The sequence below is a fragment of the Amphiprion ocellaris genome, chromosome 4, assembly GCF_022539595.1.
Source record: "Amphiprion ocellaris isolate individual 3 ecotype Okinawa chromosome 4, ASM2253959v1, whole genome shotgun sequence".
NCBI classification, from domain to species: Eukaryota; Metazoa; Chordata; class Actinopteri; family Pomacentridae; genus Amphiprion; species Amphiprion ocellaris.
The window spans coordinates 12,351,720-12,374,285 of NC_072769.1; the positions used below are offsets into that span (position 1 = coordinate 12,351,720).

General features: G+C 40.6%; 1 protein-coding gene across 6 annotated transcripts in view; it reads left to right on the plus strand.

Annotated features, from left to right (window-relative positions):
• LOC111582195 (septin-9-like) overlaps positions 1-22,566 on the plus strand; it is an 80,538-nt gene that overhangs the window by 33,354 nt on the left and 24,618 nt on the right. Inside the window, exon 1 of one of the 6 annotated variants that reach the window (XM_035957484.2) lies at positions 10,546-10,704. The exons of 4 other annotated variants lie outside the window; for them this stretch is intronic. In XM_035957484.2, the coding sequence (XP_035813377.1) occupies positions 10,653-10,704 (52 nt within the window). In that variant the 5' untranslated portion in view covers positions 10,546-10,652. Of the gene's footprint in view, positions 1-10,545; positions 10,705-15,986; positions 16,108-22,566 lie in introns of those variants that run through there. One more of the 6 variants, XM_023290772.3, reaches the window with a different exon arrangement.

Consider the following 22,566-nt stretch of genomic DNA (forward strand, 5'->3'; position numbering starts at 1 on the left):
GCACGAACAGCAGTGAAACAAGTTTTTCCTTTGCCAGAGTATACTGAAGTTAGTTTGTAGTTTGTATCTTCCTGTTCTGCAGCTTTGCTGTTGTGACTGCTCTTGTGGATGGATGTTCTTGGAAGTTGCTTGTTGTTGATGAACTATTTTTGCAAAGTGGTGCTTTGGTTCTGCGATTTAGTTCACCAGCTTGTGTAATTGCTTCAGAATCGACTTGCCAGTTTGGTGTGGCAATGTCATCAGCGGAAAAGAGATTAAAGTGACTGTGAGAGCCCGTCTGAAAGTCAAATAAAACCAAATTGCATTTTCTCATGTGATGAGAAAACAGCAACTTTTCTTTCTAATCCCTCTGGGTGAAAAACTTTGTCACAGTTTCCAGATTACATTTGAGTTAGTCTGTGATGTATATGGATTTTCGCTTGACTTTATATCCTTATGCTCTTTCTCCGCTTTGTCCTTGGAGCCCCGTCTGTCTGCAGAAACAGCAGACTGTTTGTCTGTATTTATGGTTATCCACATGTCTTCTTCATACCATACTGGAGCCTGGGTGGTTTTTTTTAGATGTGATGAAAGTCTAACCTTTGCAGCACCAGAAAAATAATATGGCTGTTAAACAGTAATTAGTGTTTTAGTTGCTGTGAAGCTATTTGCAGCAAAGATGGATAGATTTTATCCCACATTGTTATGCTTGATTTGTATGATGCAACTTATGACGGGATCCATCAGCATCCAGAATACAGTAAGTCTGACATTAATAACTCAGACAGGCAGTTTAATCCTGACTCCTCTGTGTAACCCACATTACAACATTAGTTAATTAAGGTTGTAAAGACAATTCTAAGGTGTACACCAATTGCAAAATATATTTAACCAAGTCAGTTGTGGTTCAATTTTATTCTCTTAAAAATGGTTTCCAATTAAAATTAAAGACACAAAAAATCTATTTAACCTTTAAACAAATATGTTCTATGTCAGAATGACTTATGTACACATTTTAGTGCTTTAGTTCATTCATATTTTATAAATTTAATGAAAATATTTCATCAAAACAAGGAGTAGCAATGTCATTTGTTCAGGGGGTAACAGAGATGGAAGGGAGATGAGTTAGAAAAGGGACATTTTTGCATAGCCAGACTTATCTTCACAGAGATATGCAAGCTCAGACTTGTTTGTATTTCTTTTAACTAATCACAATCATCTAGTTTTGATGGAAAGCCCAGGACACAGTGGTGGTGTCCCTGCAAATAGCAACGGCAGAATTGTGTGGGTGGAAAATTTGCACTGTAATTAAAATGGCTACTCATTAAAAGAACCAAGTAGACCTGCCTCAGTGAGGATCTAAATCCTCGGCAAGACAGCATGTAGGGTGTTGTTTGGAGGTTGTTGTTTCCTGTAGCAAAGGGAATTTTGAAAACAGTAATACACAAATAGCAGACGGAGAGGAGAAAGTCGATATCCAATGTGTTAGGCTAGAAAGAAGACAGTGAGAGGGATGTTAAAACTGGCACATGCTAACTATCTAAATATATTAACTGGTCAAATATCAGAAATCTCCAGAATCACAGACTTCACGTTTAAGTCTTAAGGGTGTACGTATGGTTAATGCACAAACATATGTTTCTTTCATTTTCCCCTAAATGGAGTAAACATCTATCAAGCTCTCTCACAATTACCCAGCTAGATTTGAGTAAGTCTGGGGTAATTTAGAAGTATAATTAAATATTTTTTAAAAAATTTATAAGATAGTAGACTCACATAACAGCACATTAACAACATATAGACAGTATAAGTATATGACGTTTTAGGTTATTGTATGAAAGTAAAATCTAAAATAACAGATTTTTTGGCTATTGACATGGCAAACTATTTTTCAAACAACCAACAAACCAAAAAATGATTATTCATTTGGAAAACTCAACATGAAACTGTAAAGCTGAGGACAGATTCTGTAGGTTCATCACCCTGAGTGAACCCTTTCACATTGTCAAATTGTTCTCACATTCTCCGTTTATACAACGTCATTATAAAAGTTGTGGATTATGGCCATCGAGCCATTGCTGCTACACGTGTTATCTATTTATTTCTGCCTTTAGTCACGTATGCAAATAAATGGTTGCTCGCTTGCAACATCATGAAACTACAGAAAAAGAGGAAAACTATGTTGTATTGGAAAACTCATATCGCTATTAACTACTTTGCCAAGTATTTTTGTAATTATGTCTTGATGAAATAATTTGGGGTGTGTTTTCCTGTTGATTTAGGTCATTTCATGCTTACTGATCCCAGTTTGTACTTTTAGACTAGCTTTAAGATGAAATCCCACGTTTTGTAAAACTTGGCAGATGTTCTGTTGTCAGATTTCAAACAATGTCCCAGTGTCTGCGCCTGTGAGCCTCTGCTGCGGTATGTCATGTTGGACCTGCAGTGTTTTACTGCATGTGACCATAAATCTCTTGGCTGTGTCTGTGAAGAAAGCTTTACATGGGTTTCTTCGAGATTACGGGGAGCTGTAGCCACTTATTTGTCCACAGGGAGAGGCCGTAATGGGGTCTAAATGAAGAGTGACCTGCCTGGAGGGTCCAGTGGTTGTGACTGGGCCCACCCAGCTCTGCTCTACCTCAGGATACATCAGGAAAACTTTAACAAAAACAGGCACCACAACAGCAACACTTACTTCTAATAGGACTGCAGTCACAGATTTGGAATGTTTGTATATGATATTTTGCCCTGTTGTTGCAATTGTAATTGGTTTTAATTGACATACATGTGAAAAGATGGATGGATTCGAGAGCTTTCCACAACACTACAAGCACAGATTACTTAGCATTGTTTTATTATTGTTCCATGTGGCTGTTGACTGGGTTTTAGGAGTTAAATAAGGTGCCTTCCTGCCCATTCAGTTTTTCCAGGAGGAAATGAAATCACACATCGTTTGCACACCGAGCTCGCTGTTCTTCCTTCCGTGTACTCTCCGTGTGATTGTTTCCCCTGCAGTGTGACCTCACTGCACAGCACTTCCTCTCTCAGGGGTCATGTGATCTAAGTCGGTCAGCTTCCCAGCCAATATCCCTTCGCACTTTGATGTGAGCATCACAGAGAATGAGATACGCCAGGATGTTTGTGTAAAAGGTCAGCATGAAAAGAGCCAGGGACACACATCCACATGGCGTGGACTGCAGTTGTTGGTGGACGACTGACGAGCAAGTATGTCATTTTCAGGGGCTTTGAAGTCAAAAGAGGTCACGGAATTCAGTTACATTTTATTTAAACAGCACCAAATCATAACATGTGTCATTCTCAGCAGCTTGGGGAACTGTATGTAGCAAGGTCATTAGAGTATCATAGATACAGATCCAGCAATGTCCAGGAATAAAAACTCCCCATTAACAGACAGAACCAGGATCAGGGCAGCATGCAATGGCACAAATCCACTTTGAGCCATGAAATTAACCCATGCTGCAAATTTTTTCTTGCACTTCTTGCATTTATGTGCACCCATCCACATTGTTCACATGCTGAGATGCCCTCAGTATATTAACCCCTTCAATCTAGGTACTCTTATAAGAAATCTATCACAACAAACTGATGTTTTAGCCATTTGAATTCTAGCCACATCTCATCTCAAGGTTTCCTTTGATAATAAATGTATCAAACTGAATTGCAGAGAAATGTGATGCCATAAAATCTTGCACGAGACATTCAGAATTATCCACTTGGTATAATGTGATGCCATAAAATATGCTTTAATATCAATTCAACTGTAACGTATCTTCAAGTGTTGGAAGAAGCCGATAAAGAATATGTATGTTACAGCTTTAAAGTGATGCTGTTAGTGATGTTAGATTGCTGTCGTATATTCAAGAAAAATGACGAGAAACCCTGACCATCACTTGGGGCTAGAAACACTAGACTCATTCTGATTGGTATCTGCTGCTCCACCTCTGTTCATTCACCTCAAACGGGGCGCCTTATCTCGACAGGCAGGCCTGCTGTTCATCAAGCCATCAAACATCGCACAAAGAGCTCTATCTAACATCTCTAGACAGAAAAGCTCGGACAAGCAGCGGTCAGAAATAGCTGGGGTTCTTTTCACTTTTCATGCCAGCTTTTAAGTTTGAGGAACTTTGTCTCCCCCAAAGGCTTGTATTTCCAGCCCAATTCCATGTTCAAACCATCAAGCAGGAGGTTATCTTGTACAAAATAAAGGACAAAGTTGCTTTTACCTAGTTAGTTACACTATCTAGACACAGGGACAGGTCATAAATAGTGTCCTCATCAAAGGGATAATGGGGCTGGTAGGTTATCAATGGGGTCGCATCCAGTATCCTCATTTATTAACTTCTTTAGTGTTTTAATGTGATAAGGGTGAACAAGACTTTGAAAGCATCGGAAATGGATCAGAAATCAGACATATCCTTTCATAATCTGAACAAAGTGGAGAGGACAGCTATAAATAGTGCTGCTTTTTGAGGAGAAGTGTGTATTTAATGGGTGTTACTGAGGCGCCACTTCATGTCTTCCTGTTGTGACGGTGAAGAACAAAAGAGATGTCCTTGTTTCAGCCAAGCATTGGCTTTATGCACAACTGGAATATGCCTAAATAAACAGATTATCTCGTACTACATTTGTTTTCATAATTGAGGTGCAGTCATTATGGAATAAAAAACAGCCGAAGCCATTTGTCTTTTGGGATTGACCTTCTGAAAGTGGAGAGAATGGACCCGTGGAGGGCAGAGGGTGATTTGTCTCTGCCTGTCCATAGGTCAAAAAAGGGCACAGAGACACACACAAACACACTTTCTTCATCTCAGATTTTTGGTCTTATTTTTGTTGTCTCTCTTCGACACACCTACACAAGCACACTCACACACACACACACATATATTTGCACCCTCAGGCAGAGGCATATCCGAGGTCAATCCTCTCCCAGTGTAATTACTGTGGACTGATCCCAGACCATTATGCAGTGTGACCTGTCAGCTAATTACCCAGAAAAAAGACAGAGAGAGAGAGAGAGAGAGAGAGAGAGAGAGAGAGAGAGAGAGAGAGAGAGAGAGAGAGAGAGAGAGAGAGAGGCAAAGCAAAAGACAGATTTTTGCCTGCGTGCTTGTGGGGGAAAAGGTGGTGTTTGATTTTGACTTTAACCCAACAGCTCAGTTTTGCTTTGTTTGACATGTCTTAAATTTCTGGTGTTTTTTTTTGTTGTTGTTTTTTAAGGAAATACACTCAAGGCAAGCAACACTTATGTGATGATGAAGGACTCTTTCTCCAATGACCATTACTTGCAGTGAACTGAAACTGTTGCATTAGGCCCGAGGACACACCTCTAAAAAATAGACAGCCCTGTCATCACTCTGTAATGCTTAAAGACCAAGAGTTATTTTTAGGAATTTCAAAATAAAAGTTGATATTTAAATAAGTTGAATTTTTTAAGGTATCATTGCCTAGTTTATCTCAGCTCTTCCTTTTCCGTGTTGAGCTCAAGTTTGATTTTTTTTCACTTAAAGTGAATTTAATTAGTAGAATTGTGTCTATACTTTAAGATGATGCTCTTCCACTGAAGCGCAGATTGTCCAGGACAACCAAATAATGTGTTGTTTTGCTCACTTAAAGTCAGTGAGCCTCCAGTCTGTTACGTCTGTCTTCAGAGTTCAACAATGTGAACAGTGACAAGTGCCACTTCTTATTATCTTGAATGTCTTTCACTGTTGATGTGTTTCCCTCACCAGCCACCGGGAGGCAGTGTGTGACAGGTAAAATCTGGTTAGAGGTTGAATCTGCTTGGCAGGTAAAATAAAGCTGTACTCCCGTCTCTTTTTGCAGCCAGTGGCATTTGCAAATAGAAATGAAACATGTTATCTATAGTATAACTGTACTTTCTTTCATGACTGCAGCTGGATAAAGAAACGGGGTCAGGAACTCAGAGCACACTGGTGCAGCTGCTGTAGAAATGCATCAGCAAAGTAATGTCAGGCTTTTCCATTTACATCTGATTAAAGTTTTTAACACTCCTGTATATCATTTTGGACAGAGACTTATCCAGTACCCCGCTATGTAGCTCTTTGAAGTGTGCGGATACTAACAAATCTTGACATGAAATGTTTTCCTCATTTGTAATGAACATCTTACATTGGAGGAAGGGGGTGGAGCTGACCAATGGGAAAGGGACAGCCCTTCTGCCCCAGATAAGTGGACTCACAAGGACACACACTCACACAGTTCCCCTCTCCTCCAGATAAGGCTTTCGGAAGTTGAAGTTTACATTGAGCATCTGGGGGAAGTCAAGGGTTAAAGAAGTTTCCCACCACTGCAGAAAGACCTCTGCCCTTTTCAGTCATTATGCCAAATCCCTTCGCTGCTGTAAACTCCCCCCTCTTCATTCAGTTTCTTGTGCAACCCCAGCATACTTGCATATTTCACTTCACATTTAAAAGCACATGCATATTCAAGCGCACACTACTTCACTTCACTCTCATCAGACTGCAGCCATGACTTTTGTTAGTATGTTCACACTTTGTCTTCCACAGGGAGTTTTACAAAACAGCTTAACTTTAAACACATGCACACCCACACACATCAACCTAGCTGTAACACAAAATACAGACACAATGATATGGGCCATCAGAGCCTGATGAAGCAAACCAAGATAACGTTCAGTCTCAGCTGACATTATCTACGTTCATCTCTGTGTGAATCCTCCCTCTTGTTTATCCTGATATGAGATGCCGCTGTGATTCCTTTGTCCAAGGAAATGATGGGAAAATCATATCTCTTATCTTGGCCACGACAGTAGAAAAATGAAGCCAGAGACGTGTTGGATCTGGAAATGGGGGGAAAATGCACCGTGCCAGTATGAGCCGCTGCTTTTTCAATGTCATCAGTCAAGATTTGTTGACTTGAGAGGACTGATGTGCAGCCAGTGACCCGTCAGACAACCTGTCAGATTTACAATGATTTTTTTTCTCCACACTGAATACACATGCAAGGTAACCATATGTAACTCAAGAAAAACAAAAACAATAACCAGCAGGATGATAAATTGCATTAGCTTCACAGTACGGTAGCAGTATATGTATATGCTGTTACTGCATTTCTGAATCCAACAAATTAAATTTGTCCTGAGTTCAATTCAGTTTTGTTTATATAGTATCAAATCACAACATAGGTCATCTTAGGGCATTTTGCATAGTAATGTTCTAATCTTACAATATTATATTATAGAAAGAAGTCAAACAAATCCAATGATTTCGCTTTGAGCAAGCCGTTAGCAACAGTAAGGGAAAAAAGTCCCTTTTGCCCGGAAGAAACCTCCGGTAGATCCATGCTCAGGCAGGACAGCCATCTGCCTCGAACAGTTGGGGTGAGGGTAAAGGGGAGAGAGAAAAGGATGGCGGCGAGACAAATAACAAACTACAGACACTGGTAAGGATGATGGGGCAAGTAACTGCAGACCAGAACTGTGCAGCTGCAAAGCCAGAGATATCTGCAAAGAGGACTAAACAAAAAATAATAGTGAGAGCAGACACAATGCAATGGTGGCATATAAATGCCAGTGTATGAAAGAGAGGGGAAGACAGATGCTCAGTGCATCGTGGGAAGTCCTCCTACAATCTTGGCCTGTAGCAACAAAACAAAGAGGTATTTCAGGGTCACCTTAGCCAGCCATAACTATCAGCTTTTATCAAAAAGGAAAGCTTTAAGTCTACAGAAGGTGTTTGCCTAATAAATCCAAACTGTTAGCTGCTTCCTGATAGCTGAAGTCTCCCGTTCCACTTTGGAAACTTAAGGAACCACAAGTAAGCTTGCACTTTGAGAGTGAAGCACTCTATCAGGACAGTAAGATACTATGGTGTCTTACAGATGAGATGGGGCTTGAGCATCGAGGCCTTTGTATTCAAATTCTTATTGACCTATTTACACTGCAAAATTAGGTGAGTAAATCTGATCAACTTATCTTCAGATCTTGTCTAGTTAGACAATGTGCAAAGTGATGAATTCATATTTACACCAACAGAGGTTTTAATGAAGAAGAAATATTCATATTAACAATGATTTATCTCTTTAAATTATGTTTTACTCGCTTGTCTGACAGAGAACATAATGAAAAACAATAACTGTGTGTGTGTGTGTGTGTGTGTGTGTGTGTGTGTGTGTGTGTGTGTGTGTGTGTGTGTGTGTGTGTGTGTGTGTGTGTGTGTGTGTGTGTGTGTGTGTGTGTGTGTGCGGACAGACAGATGGACTTTAGTGCCACAGTCCTGCCATCTGCTGAAATTAGTTGTTTAGGGAACAGAGGGATTCATGTGTGATGGTGTGTGTCTGCTTGAAGTGAGCATGTGTGGAAAGTTAAAAAATAACTACGAGTGAACAGTCTTGTCCCTTATGTTGCACCAACTAAAGGTGATTATCCACTTAAGTGTGTGTCTGACTCTAAGATGATACAGCAGCTTTTGGCCATTTGGCAGCAGTCTGAAACTGGCTGGTTGACTCGTTATCACCTTGTATGACCATTACAACTGTCTTTTCCCAGCTTGTTTGATCATAAAAACCAGTGCAATAGAACAGAAGCGCATTACAAAGTTGATGCACCTGATAACGAACATGCAGTTTATACAATCCAGTGGGCACAGTGGTGGTTCTGGGTTTGAACCTGTTGGTCGGCGGGGGATCTTGCTGTGTGGAGTTTGCATGTTCCTGCTGTGCCTGTGTTTTCTCTGGGTGCTCGTCCTACAGTTCAAACACATGCATTGTAGGTTAATTGGGTATTCTAAATTGGCTGTAAGTGTGAATATAAGCACGCACGGTTGTCTCTTTGTATTAACCCTGTGCTGAACTTGAACGACCTGCTTCCCCACCTTTTGCTCATTGACCCTTTGCAGGATAAGGCAGGTAGAGCTAATACATGGATTAATGGAAGTTTATCGAACTGGCGTATGCAGATTCTGCAGTAAAGAAAATGTACCACAATCTTTCTGTTTTTTATAGGCACATATTTGCCAGTTTACATGCAAGAATCATGCATAGAATCTGGTCTCTATTAATTTGTGTTTTGGAGATTTTCTTTGTCAATTGAAACTAAAGAAATGTTCCTAAATTGATTTTTCAAGGTGGGAAGTCAACACACTGGGTACTAAGATACCACTCAAAACAAGTATAGCAAGTATATTTAAATCCACTGTTGGAGTAATTTTTTCATAAGTAAAAATCAATACTGATATCAAGACACATGGGTCTTTAAGATATGCCATGAAGTGACATAAATATTCACATTCAAATCACACTTTTACCCCACCTGGACCATAACACCAACATACATAATGCTCATAAGATGTAACTGAATCTCCATTTACTCTGTTGCCAAGCAGTCAACAATGTACAGGTGAAATTTAACTCTCTTCTCCGTTTCATTTTTTAGCTCTTAGCACACAAAGAGCACAGTGTAAAGATAAACTAAAATGAAAATAAGGCATTTACTACCATAGAATTTAGTTCAGGCGTAATGGAAGTACTACATGCCTTTTCTGTTAGTAATCCTCAGTGCCTCTTCTCAGCTTAAGTAGTCTTTCCTTTTTCACCCTTCAGATTAATGTGTTAGATTAGCTGTGCAAGCCTTCTGCAGACGTGCTACTTAGCTGACTGATTGGTTCCTCGGCTGAGAACGTACAGGCAGTCTTTATCCAATCATTAGGCATACTCCAGTCTTAACTTTGCAGTAATCGGAAGAATTTGGCACGGACTTTAAAAGCACTGGTCCGGGACTGAATCTTATGCTATAACTGAGATTTGCAATGATAATTTAGGGATTTAGGTAATGCGCCTGCAGCTTTGTGGTTTTCGGGCAATTGAGTTCTTCGAAGAACACCATCGTCTGTTAGGGAAAGGCTTGACGAGGGAGCTTGGAGGAACTTGGAGTGAACTTTCACCTCCAGCCTCGATGGCGTGAAGTTCTTGGTGATGCTAAACAGCAGACTGCAGAAATCAACATCACTCAGGAGAAGAGGAGGCAGATGGAGGCAGAAGGCACAGCTGAAGCGAGAAAGGGCAAGTTGCCTCGGATGAGTTAATCTGTTACGCACTGTAATTCAGCATTGGCTGGAAATGCTTCTCATTGTCTGATCCTGACAAACAAATTCTGAATGTCACCAGTTTAGGAAGATAATTGTGCACGGTCTCTAAAAGCAGAAATTCTTCCTGTCTCTCTCTCACTCTCTCTTGGCTTTCCTGTCTCTGCACTTGGAAGGTTTCTATTATAGGTAATTAGCGTCATAACTCGGTTAGATGTTTCTCGAAGACATGCAGCAACCGCACTAAGAGTTTAATCACAGAGCTCTTCCAGCTTCTCTTCGTTTTTCGAGTTGAGTCATTCCTATCTCTCGCCCCCGCAGATCTAGCGAGGGGCCAGGGATTCCCCAGAAGGCCGATCCCCTCGAGTCACTCTGTTTATTGTTCATCAAGGGAAGACTTCGACTCCAGAACATCATGAGAGAGCACATGTTGGTATGTGTGTGCACTGGAAAGGGTAGTTAGTTCAGTAAGCTCCTAGAGTTGTACAAATTTAACAGCAGCTGCCACATAGAAAGAAACTAGAAGGTTGGAGTTTTAGTTCTTAAATCCTACTGGAAGGAACAGAGAAACGATAAGAACTTGCAGGAGAGATGACGTCTACTTGCAGTGAGATGTGCAACGACCACAAGACAGAAACCCCCTGTGAGTATCTGTTCAGTTCTTGGCTTTAGAGCTTGGCTGTTTTAGACAATCCCTCTTCAGAGATAGGAGAGCTGCCTGGTTCCCATTAAGGCCAATCAAGCAGAGGCATGATGAATCCTCTTCAGATGGGGATGTGGGAAAAGGATGCATAGAAAAATGCTGGTTGAACATTTTTTTCTGTCTTTTTTCTGACATTTTTCATTCTGTTGCGTTGTAGAAACAAGTCGTGGTGGTGGTTTAATTTGAAAGAAAACTTAATTTGAGCGCATGGTAGCTGAAAGAGGTATAAGCTGCTATTTCCTTCTGTCTTTCAAGGCTCTCTGTATTAAGGAGTCCAGCTGGGAAAGCTCTGGTGGCTTAAAGTGGACAAAAAGATACCACGGGCAAACACTCCCCCAATAAACAAATGCTCTGACTACAAAATCTGGCCAGTTTATCTCCTTTACGGTCATCATTCTGAAAACAGCTAGGACTTCTTTCTCTGTTAGTACGGTAAAACGCTGATGAAAAAGCAAACACGAGCCTGAGTTATGGTAACCTTGAGATAATATCTCCAAGTGGAGTTAACCTGGAGGGAAGAACTATTTCACTGTCAACATGTGAAGAAGCTCAGAATGTATACACAGATCAATCCATCTGTACTGTTAGTTTATGTTCAGTGATTTCAGGAGGAGGCCGAGTCTTGGAGGCCACTTCAGGGTGTCCTCACTCGTCACACATGCTGTCTCCATTTGCACCACAGGGGAGCAGAGCGAAAAAACACAACAGGAAGTCTCCAACAGACCCAGCTATCTTCCCTGTAGATATCTAGGCCAAGCCAGATGTTCTTCCTCTTTCCCCTTCTCCCTCTTTCTTTGTCAAAGCACCCCCCTCCTATTTTATCTCTTTTTTCATTGCCTCCTCTTTCCCCTTTACATCCTTCTTCCTCCTCCTCCTTGCTTTCTGCCCTCGCCTCAGCTCTCCATCCTCCCCAGGCAAAGAGGATGTATCACCAAGTCACTTGATCCACTGAGTCATGGAGGTGACGCTTTTAATCAGCTCCATATGTGCTCTGCTCTGATTGGGTGGCCTGCAGCAATCAGCCCTGACCTTTGGGCCAATCACAGATTTTCCCCCAGTTGGACTCACGGCACGATAGTTATCACTGCGTATTAGTCTTCGGTTACCTTTGCAGCCCACAGGATTTGATGATTTGATGTTTTGAGCTATAATGGAGACTATGTTTTCAAGGGATAAATAATGAAACACGGCTACAGCCCCTAACATTGAGCTTTGCAGAGCAGTACCATTTGACTTATGCAGTTAAAATATGGACGCTCACACTGATCACTCGGTGCTTCTTCTGTTGTGGGTGGCGGTGCTTTAAACATAAACAGGACCTGTGTATCATACAATATTTACCCCTAAGCTTATATCTGTTCCATGCATGTACAAACCCACGTGTCTTTACTCAAAACCGCCTTTTAGACTCTTTGCAGCATTGATAAAATTACACTATTACTACGAAGCAGACCTCTCCTTTGATCTGTGGTTCCCACAAGAGGAAACTGCAGCTTCAGACACTAGTGTGCCACGAGGTTCATACTGACAACATTATTTACTGTCTCATGACAACCGTATGGAAAATATTTTCTTTGATAAAAAGAGATTTACGGCAGGAATTTGTGAAAAGTTGCCACCCATCGAAAGCATGTTCTTGAGAACAGTCAGCTTCATCCTGTTTCCACACTGGAGGGTGGTCTGAGGCAGATTTAGGACCCTGTTCTCTAGATTTATCAACATTTTGAGAGAAAGTGCATTGCTAGATTTACTGTTGTGATTGATTTTATTGATAACTAATGAAACATTGACAGCCCAGAGCGGAGATAACAGAAACTGAACCCCGGTTTGTCAGTTACCTCTGCATAGTCCAGAGGTTGTAAATGCTTAGACAAGAAAAATAATCGTAAATTCCTTTTTACAGAGGAAGTTGTGTTGCCATGATAGATACTGACATGGATCAGTTTTTCAATCTGGATACTGGAAGCTAATCTTTACCAGTTGCCGGTGTGTAAAATCAGTTTAAATGTAAAGTTTAAATCAAGTTTGCTGAGTTTTCTTAACATGTGCCATGAAAACATACACCAGTATAGCTCGTAGGTAGAAACTGATATGATATGTTCAGCGTGCAGCACAGATTAATCTGATAAACGCATGCTGTTTGGTGCATCTATGCTTTCACACATTCACAGCAAAACCACCACCAAGTAAGAGATTCAGCTCCAGCTTTGACAGGAAGGAAGCATTTCTGCTGAATGCTATGAAAACCCCTCTCAGACCTTCAGTCTCTGTGCTGATGGGAAAAAAAAGCCATATCAACAAAGGAACAAATTAATCACCCTCTTGTTCCACTCGGTTAAGCCCAAATCCATTTTATAACCAGAAATCTTTCTTTTTCTTTAATCATAAAATCTATTCTTAGCAAACAGCGCTTCGCATGTTGACTGCATTAGTATTTTGTAGTCAGAGGATTGGAAGTGATAAATGTGAATCTCTCTGTTGTGGGAGAGCTGGGACACAGGAAGAAGCACACAATACCATTTTCCAGGGAACATTTGGGATTTGGAAGCACTTTCATCTGTTTTGCAGCCAGTATTGACTTCAATGCAGCTTTAGTCTACAGTCGTGTTGCTACATGATTATTTCATATTTCTGTGCAGTGAGTGGTGGTGGATTACAGCAAAATAAAAACAACATGTGCAGCAATGTAGCATGTAAACCAGCAGTGACAAATGGCTGTGTTCGCCTTTTAGGTATTCCTCTTTTAAAAGAATAGTTTGACGTCGTCGGAAATACTCAGAAGGAAACAGCTGGCCTGGATCCACCCAAAGGTGAAATCCTCTGAGTCTCAGCTGGTCCCAGTAAGCAACAAAGTCATTTTCAAGTTAAAAACTGAGCGATATTTGGTCTGAAGTCTTCAGTTTACCCTCTTTTCAACCAGCTAAAATGCAGTTACATCATCAACATGTCATGAAACACAGATTTGTGGAATCTTTTTGACGATTTGTTCAGTTGTAAGTTGAAAGAGAGACAATATATATTAATAAAAAAGTATTTCTCCAAAGTTATATTCAGCTGGTGTAATGCATGAAGAAGAAGACCTAATAACACATAATATTATAAATATATAATACTTATGTTGCACTTTTCAAGACACTCAAGGGTGCTTTACAAAGTAAGCAAGAATGCAAAACATATAAAATGGAGAAAGGAGCATATAGAAAAGGAGATTATGAGTTGTAGACAGCGTTGAAAGGATGTGTCCTTATGGATTTCTTGAATATGGGGAGTGAGAAGCATTTTCTGAGACCTTTGTGGGAGGTGGGTGACCTAATTTTAGTGTCTTTAATGTTTCCTATGAAATGTCAAAAATATGAAACTGAAGGTTACAGGCTGCCAATAAGAAACTTCCAGGACCTTGCAATGGGAGTAGCTGAGTACATTAATGTAAAACAAGAAATTGTTCTTACTGCTTATTACTATGATGTCTTTGAGTTTCAACTACTCCAGAAGTAGAACTTACCTTTTGCCCCTCCAATATGAGCAGTATAAGCCTGCGGTTTGTGCTTCCTCTTTGCAACTGCTGATAAGTTCAGTAGCTCAAAATGCAGGTTAGCACTAACAAGGCTTTATTTATGATCCATGCGCATAGTAGTGCTTTTTGCTCACCCTTAGTAGATCTTATGTCATTTTTGTCGTCGACTAAGCTTTGAAATGTACATAAAAGAATGAAAATCTTCACTACTGTTAGCAGTGTGAATGTTCAGTCAACATTATCAGTCATTGGAAAAAAAACTGTCTTTTTTTTAACCTGTTTTGAACATCTTTTCCTTGACTGATGACCTCTTTAAAAAAATCCTTTCAATGGAAAAATATCCACTGGGATTGTTTGACATTGCCAAGCAACCAGCTGAGACTCCAGGAAGCCACCTGCCCAAAAAGCAGCCATAACATAACATAACATAACATAACATAACATAACATAACATAACATAACATAACATAACATAACATAACATAACATAACATAACATAACATAGCATAACATAGGATAACATAGGATAACATAGCATAACATAACATAACATAACATAGCATAACATAGGATAACATAGCATAGCATAACATAACATAACATAGCATAATATAACATAACATAACATAACATAACATAACATAACATAGCATAACATAGCATAACATAACAGCATAACATAGCATAACATAACATAACATAACATAGCATAATATAACATAACATAACATAGCATAACATAACATAACATAACATAGCATAGCATAGCATAGCATAGCATAACATAACATAGCATAATATAGGATAGCATAGCATAGCATAACATAACATAACATAGCATAATATAACATAACATAACATAACGTAACATAGCATAGCATAGCATAGCATAGCATAGCATAGCATAACATATAACCCAATATGAATTATTTCATCATCTTTAGTGGCACTTTTAGATAATCATTATTATTTGGTGGGAACTACACTAGCTGTCTCCCCCTACTTCCAGGCTATGTTTAGGAAAAACTAATACTTGCTCTCGCTTCATTTTTAGCGTACAGATTCGAAAACAAGGTGGTGCATTTGTAAATGTTTCCTTTAAAGCTCGTCCAAACTTAGAAATGCTCTGTGTTAGTCATGGCTCTAGTAGTCATGAGTCAGCCACAGTTTGAGGGATGGAGATGTGTGTTTGTCAGACAGAAAGACTGATCGAGTTGTGGAGGATTGAAGGAGAGAGACGACCAAATGATTTCAGCATGTGCACACACACACACACACACAGACACACAGACACACACAAATACAATCTAATACCCTCCTCTGTGAGACAAACCAGTGGGAGGCAGAGAGCAGATGGACACACAGAAGGACAGGGAAGGAGGATATGGCTTCTTGTCTTGTGCAAGCACACAGGCACAAGTTCCTCTCCTTCTCTCTCTCTCTCTCACACACACACACACACACACACACACGCACACACACACACACACAATGCGTTTTGTTTCTATTTTACCTAAAGCACACACCCCATGTTTTTTATTTTGAAACAAACATACACACACACACAGCTTTTTCTATCGTGGGTTTCCATAATCACACGTGGTTTGGGATAACTTTCTATAGCAACACTGTTCTCCATTCACTTTCTGCTGAATGAGGGGTGTGGCTGCCGAATACCTCCCCAGCCACTCGGGATGGCGGTCACATGACCCCCCTGGGGGCGTGGCCAAGGGGAGCAGCAGCCCAGCCTCAACCAGCTGGAGCTGTGATTGAGAGAGGAAGAGAGTGGGAGAGGAAGAAAGAGACAAGAAGGAGAGGAAAGGGTTGGGTGAGTTGCTCGATCTTTATGTTTGCTGTGTACTTTTCAGTGTTGCAAAATGAGGGAAATGAGAAAGAGGCATAGTTAGGCTTAAAGAGGGGGAGGAAGAGGAAGAGAAAGTGGTGGTGGGGTGGATTGAGGCTGTTGGAGTTAGTTTACCAGGTGTCTCATGTGTGTTCTGTGCAGAAAAGGAAGTTTGGAGGCTGAGATTTGGAGATTGATTTAGTTTGTGAAAACACACAAATTTAGGATTGAGGCCTTATGCTTTCTTCTTACTTTTTTTCCTGTCTTTCTCCTTACCCATTGTTCAGCCATCTAGGAGAGTTTGGGGGGTCAGCACAACCATGCTTCACCCCCTCCTCACCCTCTCCCTCCCCTCTCCTTTTCTTTCTTCCTTTTCCCTCCCATTGTGTCTTCAGCTCTGAAGCATGCATGGATAGTCAATGCCCCATCGTGAGGCGTGAGTGTTGACCAATCAGGATGGCTCTTGCTTCTCATTAAGTATTCTCCAGGGTTCTCTGTAGTCCGGCTTTCTGCTGTAGCCCCGACTCTCGTCACATCACACAAAAGTTTCCAGGCTCTATTTGATCCAGTGCAGTGGATTAGCCGAGCACTGATGCGGCCAAGCTGTTGTGATGTGATTTCATTTTGACAATCCCTCGTGTCTGATCTCTGGAGAGTTTGTTGCCAAGTTCAGGGAGAGGTGAAGAGAGGAAACAGGTCATATTTTGAGTGGGAGAGTTGCTCTTCCACAGGGAATATGAAGAACTCCTTTTCCTCCATGGCTGTTGCTTCTGATGTGAAGAAAATTAGATTATGGTCAGTCACTTTAGTATAAAGCCCCGGAGGGCAGCATGATTTCTGAGATACCAGCTTTCTCCCATGTTTTTGGTCCATCACATGATCTGCTTTTATCCAGTTTGCAGTGCAGTGGCTGAATAGTTGCTTTGTTGGATGCTACAACCACAAATCCTAGTCAAATCCTCACTAAAGTAACTCCAAAAGAGTACTCATACATCTTTTTTTGCGCCATTTGCAGTCTAATCATGTAGAGTATCATCAGAGATTTACACATTATCACTCTGCATCCACCAAACACACTGTAGCCTGATATTTGGTCAGTAAAGGGACATATTCAGCTTTGCAAATTAAGAGTTTGCAAGCTTACAAGCATCCTAATACTAACAGTAATACTGAATTAAGAAATTAATTTGCATGTTTTCCCATAGCAGTCATTTTGCTGTATCAGTGCTGCAGCTTAACACACAATACATTTGATAGCACTAATTCCTAATGCTGCCCTATATCTGATTTACACAAAGCATTATTAGAAAATGCTTCACATCAGGCACCAGTTAAAGTGACTTAGCCTTTGTTTGCATCCTGCTAATCAGTCTAGCTTGCTGATAGTAAGTAATTCAATCACCACTGATAAACACTTCATTAAGATTGTTCAGCGCCAGCAGCATTAAATAAATAGATATTTTTTCTTGCTGTTATTTAAACTCTCATATGGAGATATTAGCCCTAGCGTTTTCAGGAAACCATGTGTTGTGTTGCAGTTGCACACAAAGATTTTAAACCTTATTCTTCAAAGATAAACCCTGCATATACTTAACCTGCTGTTGTAATCATGTTGGATATTCGGTACACTTTTATTCTATGTTTTTGACCAAAGCATTTGCCCCGAAGGCAGCAGAGCTGAGGAGAGGTATGAACATGTTTTACAGTAAACAACCTGACTGAAAATATTCTTTACCACATTACAGTATGTCTTTACGGTCCTTCAGCTAATTGTATCCATGTGTATAAAGTTTCCTATAGACTTTTTTTTGTGCTCCAGTTCGTAGTTTTTACATTTTTCTTACTGTTTTTCTTAATTGGCCGTTTGGGAGTAAGAAATAACTTTTTGTAAGTCAAAGATGACTTTTGCAAACATGTCCTGCACTGTTTATCACTCGAACAGCCCACAGTAGATGGATATTTCTGTTCCACATGTATGTCACGGCTGGGAGGAAGTCAGACATGTCATGTCCTGTCAGAGGTGACAGCTTGTGGGTCTGCCAACACTGACTGGGTTGAGGGGAGAGGAGAAGGAATACGCCAGTTTGTGGTCGTGACTGTGTGTAACTGTGGCAGTATAATGCCTCAAGGCATGGTGGGTCATACGTCAGTTTGTCTTTAATTCAAAGATGGTAATTGGAAATTACAGAATATGGTCTTTAGCTTGTAGACAGATACCTCATGATAGTTAAATCGGAATCCAGATAGATAAAATGCACAATGAGAGTTCACAATTAATTGTAGAAATAATGCTTTTACAAAGAAATTTTAAAATATAGGCATCACATTCCTGATACAACTGTCTGGTCACCCACTTTTGTGTCTCTCCTCCTCTGTTTCTGCATGCATTTGGATACACTTGACTGTGGATAAGCAGACAACAACAGCAATATTTAGCTCAGTAGTAAGCAGTCTTTTTATACTAATCATATTGAGATTTAGACAAAAAAGATGAATACAAAATTTTAGTTAATTGCCAAACATCTTCAAAGGGATTTAGATAGATGCATTGCCAGAGTACAAAATAGTGAACAGATGAAGACATTTAGCCGTATAGTTTATGGACAACTAAATGGTGTGACTCTGAGAAACAGAACTATCTTCCAAGTGCAGAAATTGTCTCTGAACAGCGTCATGCTTCTCATTTCCTCATTAAAAGCTACACAACGTTCAGCATTGAAATATGTGAACCGGTCGGCCCCCTTTCCCACTTCATAGTTAGTGGTTGTTTGATTTACTGCACTATAGGCTCTGTTTGTCCTCTACCCTCTACCAGTTCCTCTTCTGCAGCTGTGGACTGCTCTGTGGCGGGACCCTCCTAGTTCCCCCTTCCATGTTTCTCAGAAATGTTTGGGCTTCAAGTTATGACTGTGGTCACTGAGTCTGCTGCGCTGAGAGCTGCCCAGAACAGCAGGCTCTCACAATGGTACTGAGCACCACAACATCTTCCCTGCTGTGTCAGGCTTCGCTTTCTCATTTTCTCAGTCTCCGCTTACAGATACTGATCCCTGCCCATGCTCGGTGGTGTTGTGTTTGTCAGCTGGTTGTGTAGCATTTATCTCATCTCTTTCTGGCTGTGCCCTTTACCTCAGTGACCCTCCGTGTACAGCTCTTTTCTGAGTTTCCTCTCACTTCTTCAATCTCTGTGACGTGTTTCTGGGACAGGTCGTTATTTACACCCCCAGACGTTTCAGAGCAGCGAGCTGTATTTCAACGCCAAGCAGCACCATCTGCTTTGCTGCACATTCTCAGCGGGCCGTCACAAGTGACAAGACTTTAAAGATAAAGTGGGCCGGTTGCATTCTTCAGACGTGTTTTTTTTTTTTTTTGAAGTGCCAATTTCTGTTTGTGTCAGCTGTACCCATCGCTACCCTCAGCTGTTATGACGGAGGAACACATTGGGATTTTTAATCAACGCGTTCGCTTCGTTTTATAGTACGAATGGGTAATTGAGCGAGAGGGATTTCCTCGTGGATGTACATTAGAGCCTTCACTGTCCTTCCAGCTTCCTTCTGTCAGCCTCGCTCTGTCACTACTGTCACTACCTGTAAACATCATGCCGTCTCAATCAGCCACAGCACAGTGCAGGGTGAAGCTGGGGGCCCTGTGCTCCTGAAAGCATACATATGCTTGGCACTTAAGGCAACAGTACCAGGCTAAAAGTGTCAAATACTTTCATGGAGATTAAACTTGGCTACAGAATTGTGGTTGGCCCGGTATTAGAGCATTACAGAGTGCAGACAAAATAATATTAACACCTCATGGAAAGGGATGTAAGAAATATAATGCGAGTACAGTAAATCATGATTTGAAGACTGCCGCTTAGCCATTTAGCCCAATCTATCATCTCCATATTAAACTGTGTTACAGGTGTCTTTGTGTTTGGCCTAAGCTGTCATTCTTCTAATCCCTGATGTGAATACTTTTGCGCTTCTTTGACCAATGTAGCAGTGATTTGGATGCAGATGACTCAAAATTTTGCTTTTCTTTGAAGATGCGTACTAAAGTAATGGTTGCCAGGCCTCAGTGTAGCAGACAAAAGCTGCTAATCAGCATCCAACACAATATGACCTTCCTTTGTGGCAGCATGTGTAGTTCGTGGCTTCAAACTCATTTTCTATAAAGTATTTTAGGTTCAGCTGCAGGATTTGGACAATTTTGCCTATGTTGCCTTTATAGCAGAGATGATTGGTGTTATTGTCGTTTATATAAGCACATAAAACATCACTGCAGTTGGTGGTGATTGAAATGGAAATGAGTGGCGTTTTGTTTTACTATGCTTTTGTGCCAAGGTGAGAATGTATTCCTTACTTTATTCTTTACCTGACTCCTCGTAAAACCACTCCATAAAATTGTGCTAAACTGTGCATGTGGTAATCCTACATTCATGTGAAACTCTTATAACTGTCAGTCAACTCTTGGGCTGCCTTCTTGTTACCGGACTAACCATCCATCTCTAGACAGCGGCAGGCATAAAACTTAATGATCTTTTCCTCTTTGGAGGGGGCCACCAAAAGGCCAGTGGAAATGTCATCTCCGGTTTAAAGAGGGAGTGGGGAGAGAAAAAGAGAAGTGGAAAACTGGAGGGCAGCAACAGAAAAACACATTTACATACACACTCACATATGAAAAGAGGAGAGGAAAAAATGCAAGTGAACTGCACCAGGGCAGAGATTCAGGGGTTTCACCTCACGGGAACCATGTTTTTAAAAAAACAAAACAGAGCTCTTAGAGAGCAGACGGTGTTTAAGAGCTCTCCATAATGTTTTGTGAGTAGAAGAACAGACATGATGGATTCTTCTCCTGAAGTTCAACCCTCTTAGGAGTAGCTTGATATTCCTTTGAAGACAAAAGGGTGCCTGGCTTGTCTACAAATGGCAAATTTATCCAGAACCTGTTATTAAGCAAAAACATTAATTGATCAAACATGACGCTTCACGTGTGTGACTGATGGTAACATTCAGGGAAGGTTTGTCCTGGATCAGAGCTGAAGTTTGGTAGACTTCCATTGAAAATAAGTTACCAGAAGACTGAATAGCTCTGTCAGGTTACTGATTTTGGCATTCTGATGTGCCTCAGTGCAACAGAGTTAAATTCTGTGTGCCTGCTACAGAAAATATGAGCAAATAATTTATTGTCGATCTCATTTCTTTATTTTTCAGCTCATCTAGCAGCAAAATATCAGTATCATAGCTGCACACACGATAAACCTGTAAATGCCAAAATTTGTCACTTGAACTGTGTGAATCCAAAACTGAAAACAAATTATGGTCAACTATAAAACCCTCCCACATGGACTAGTTCCTTGTGTATAGTGTCAGTCATCAACCACACCAATTAAACAGTTTGGCTCATTTGCACTAATTATGTGTTGTGCGCACTGAATCATCTACTGATTTCTTTTTTGTCTGTTTTCTCCTTCACCTCCTGTTTTCTTTTCCTCCCTGCAGCATATTTACTGGCATTGTCAGCCAAGGTCGGGGCTGGAGTCAAACAATAACAGAGAAAAAGCCTTGGCGTATAATTTAAAGCAGGGCCAAAAAGTGGTGATGTGGCGTTTGTGGATCGATGGAAAACTGAATTTCTTTGGTTTCAGGAGGCTTCTAAAGAAGACAATGAAGGCTTTGTCTCTGGTGATGGCGTGCTCAAGTTTCACTCGGTGAATATTAAATGTAGGGGTTGGATGTGATGTGCCTGATGGGATTTTAATGAAGGGCTTGAGAGGGGAGTGTTGAGTTATGTGTGAATGTGCAGTGGGAAGGGGGATTCTCTGTTACAGCAAGACAGAAAATTATATCTGATCGAAGGCGGGGAGGGCCTGTGTGTTAGTTTTCCAGGAGGATCAGATTACAGATCAGTTTAGGGAGAGAACCAAGTGGGTTTCATGCCTCAGGATAGTGGTTATTGATTCCTGTCAGCTAAATGTTTGCATGTAACATACTTTTTGACAACTTAATACGATGATTCTATGAAAGTTGAGGCACTACAAGAATGCAGCCCGAGAGCAGTTTGGTGTTTTCTGGTCTCTGTGGAGTTATACTGGGGTTGAGCATTTTTTAAAAAAGTCTGCTTCATTCTCCTGTGTGTTGTCTACTCGAGCACTCCAAGACTGTACAACATCCTCTGTGTTGTGCCTAACATAATATAATAGTTACAGACAAAAATGTTATTTTCACAGGTTTTGTGTTGTCTTCTTAAAGCCTAGTCATATACAGTAATGACAGCATAATCCACCTTTGCTTATTTCACCTTACTGTGCACTGGTACTGTACAGTGCATTGGAACCAAATGGATAAAGGTAAACAATAAACTGCAGAAAGCAAAACTGACATTCTTTTACTTTAGCAGTGCATTTCCATGTAGTTGGTGGACAGATTTTAAAAGAATGATTAAAACTGAAGAGGC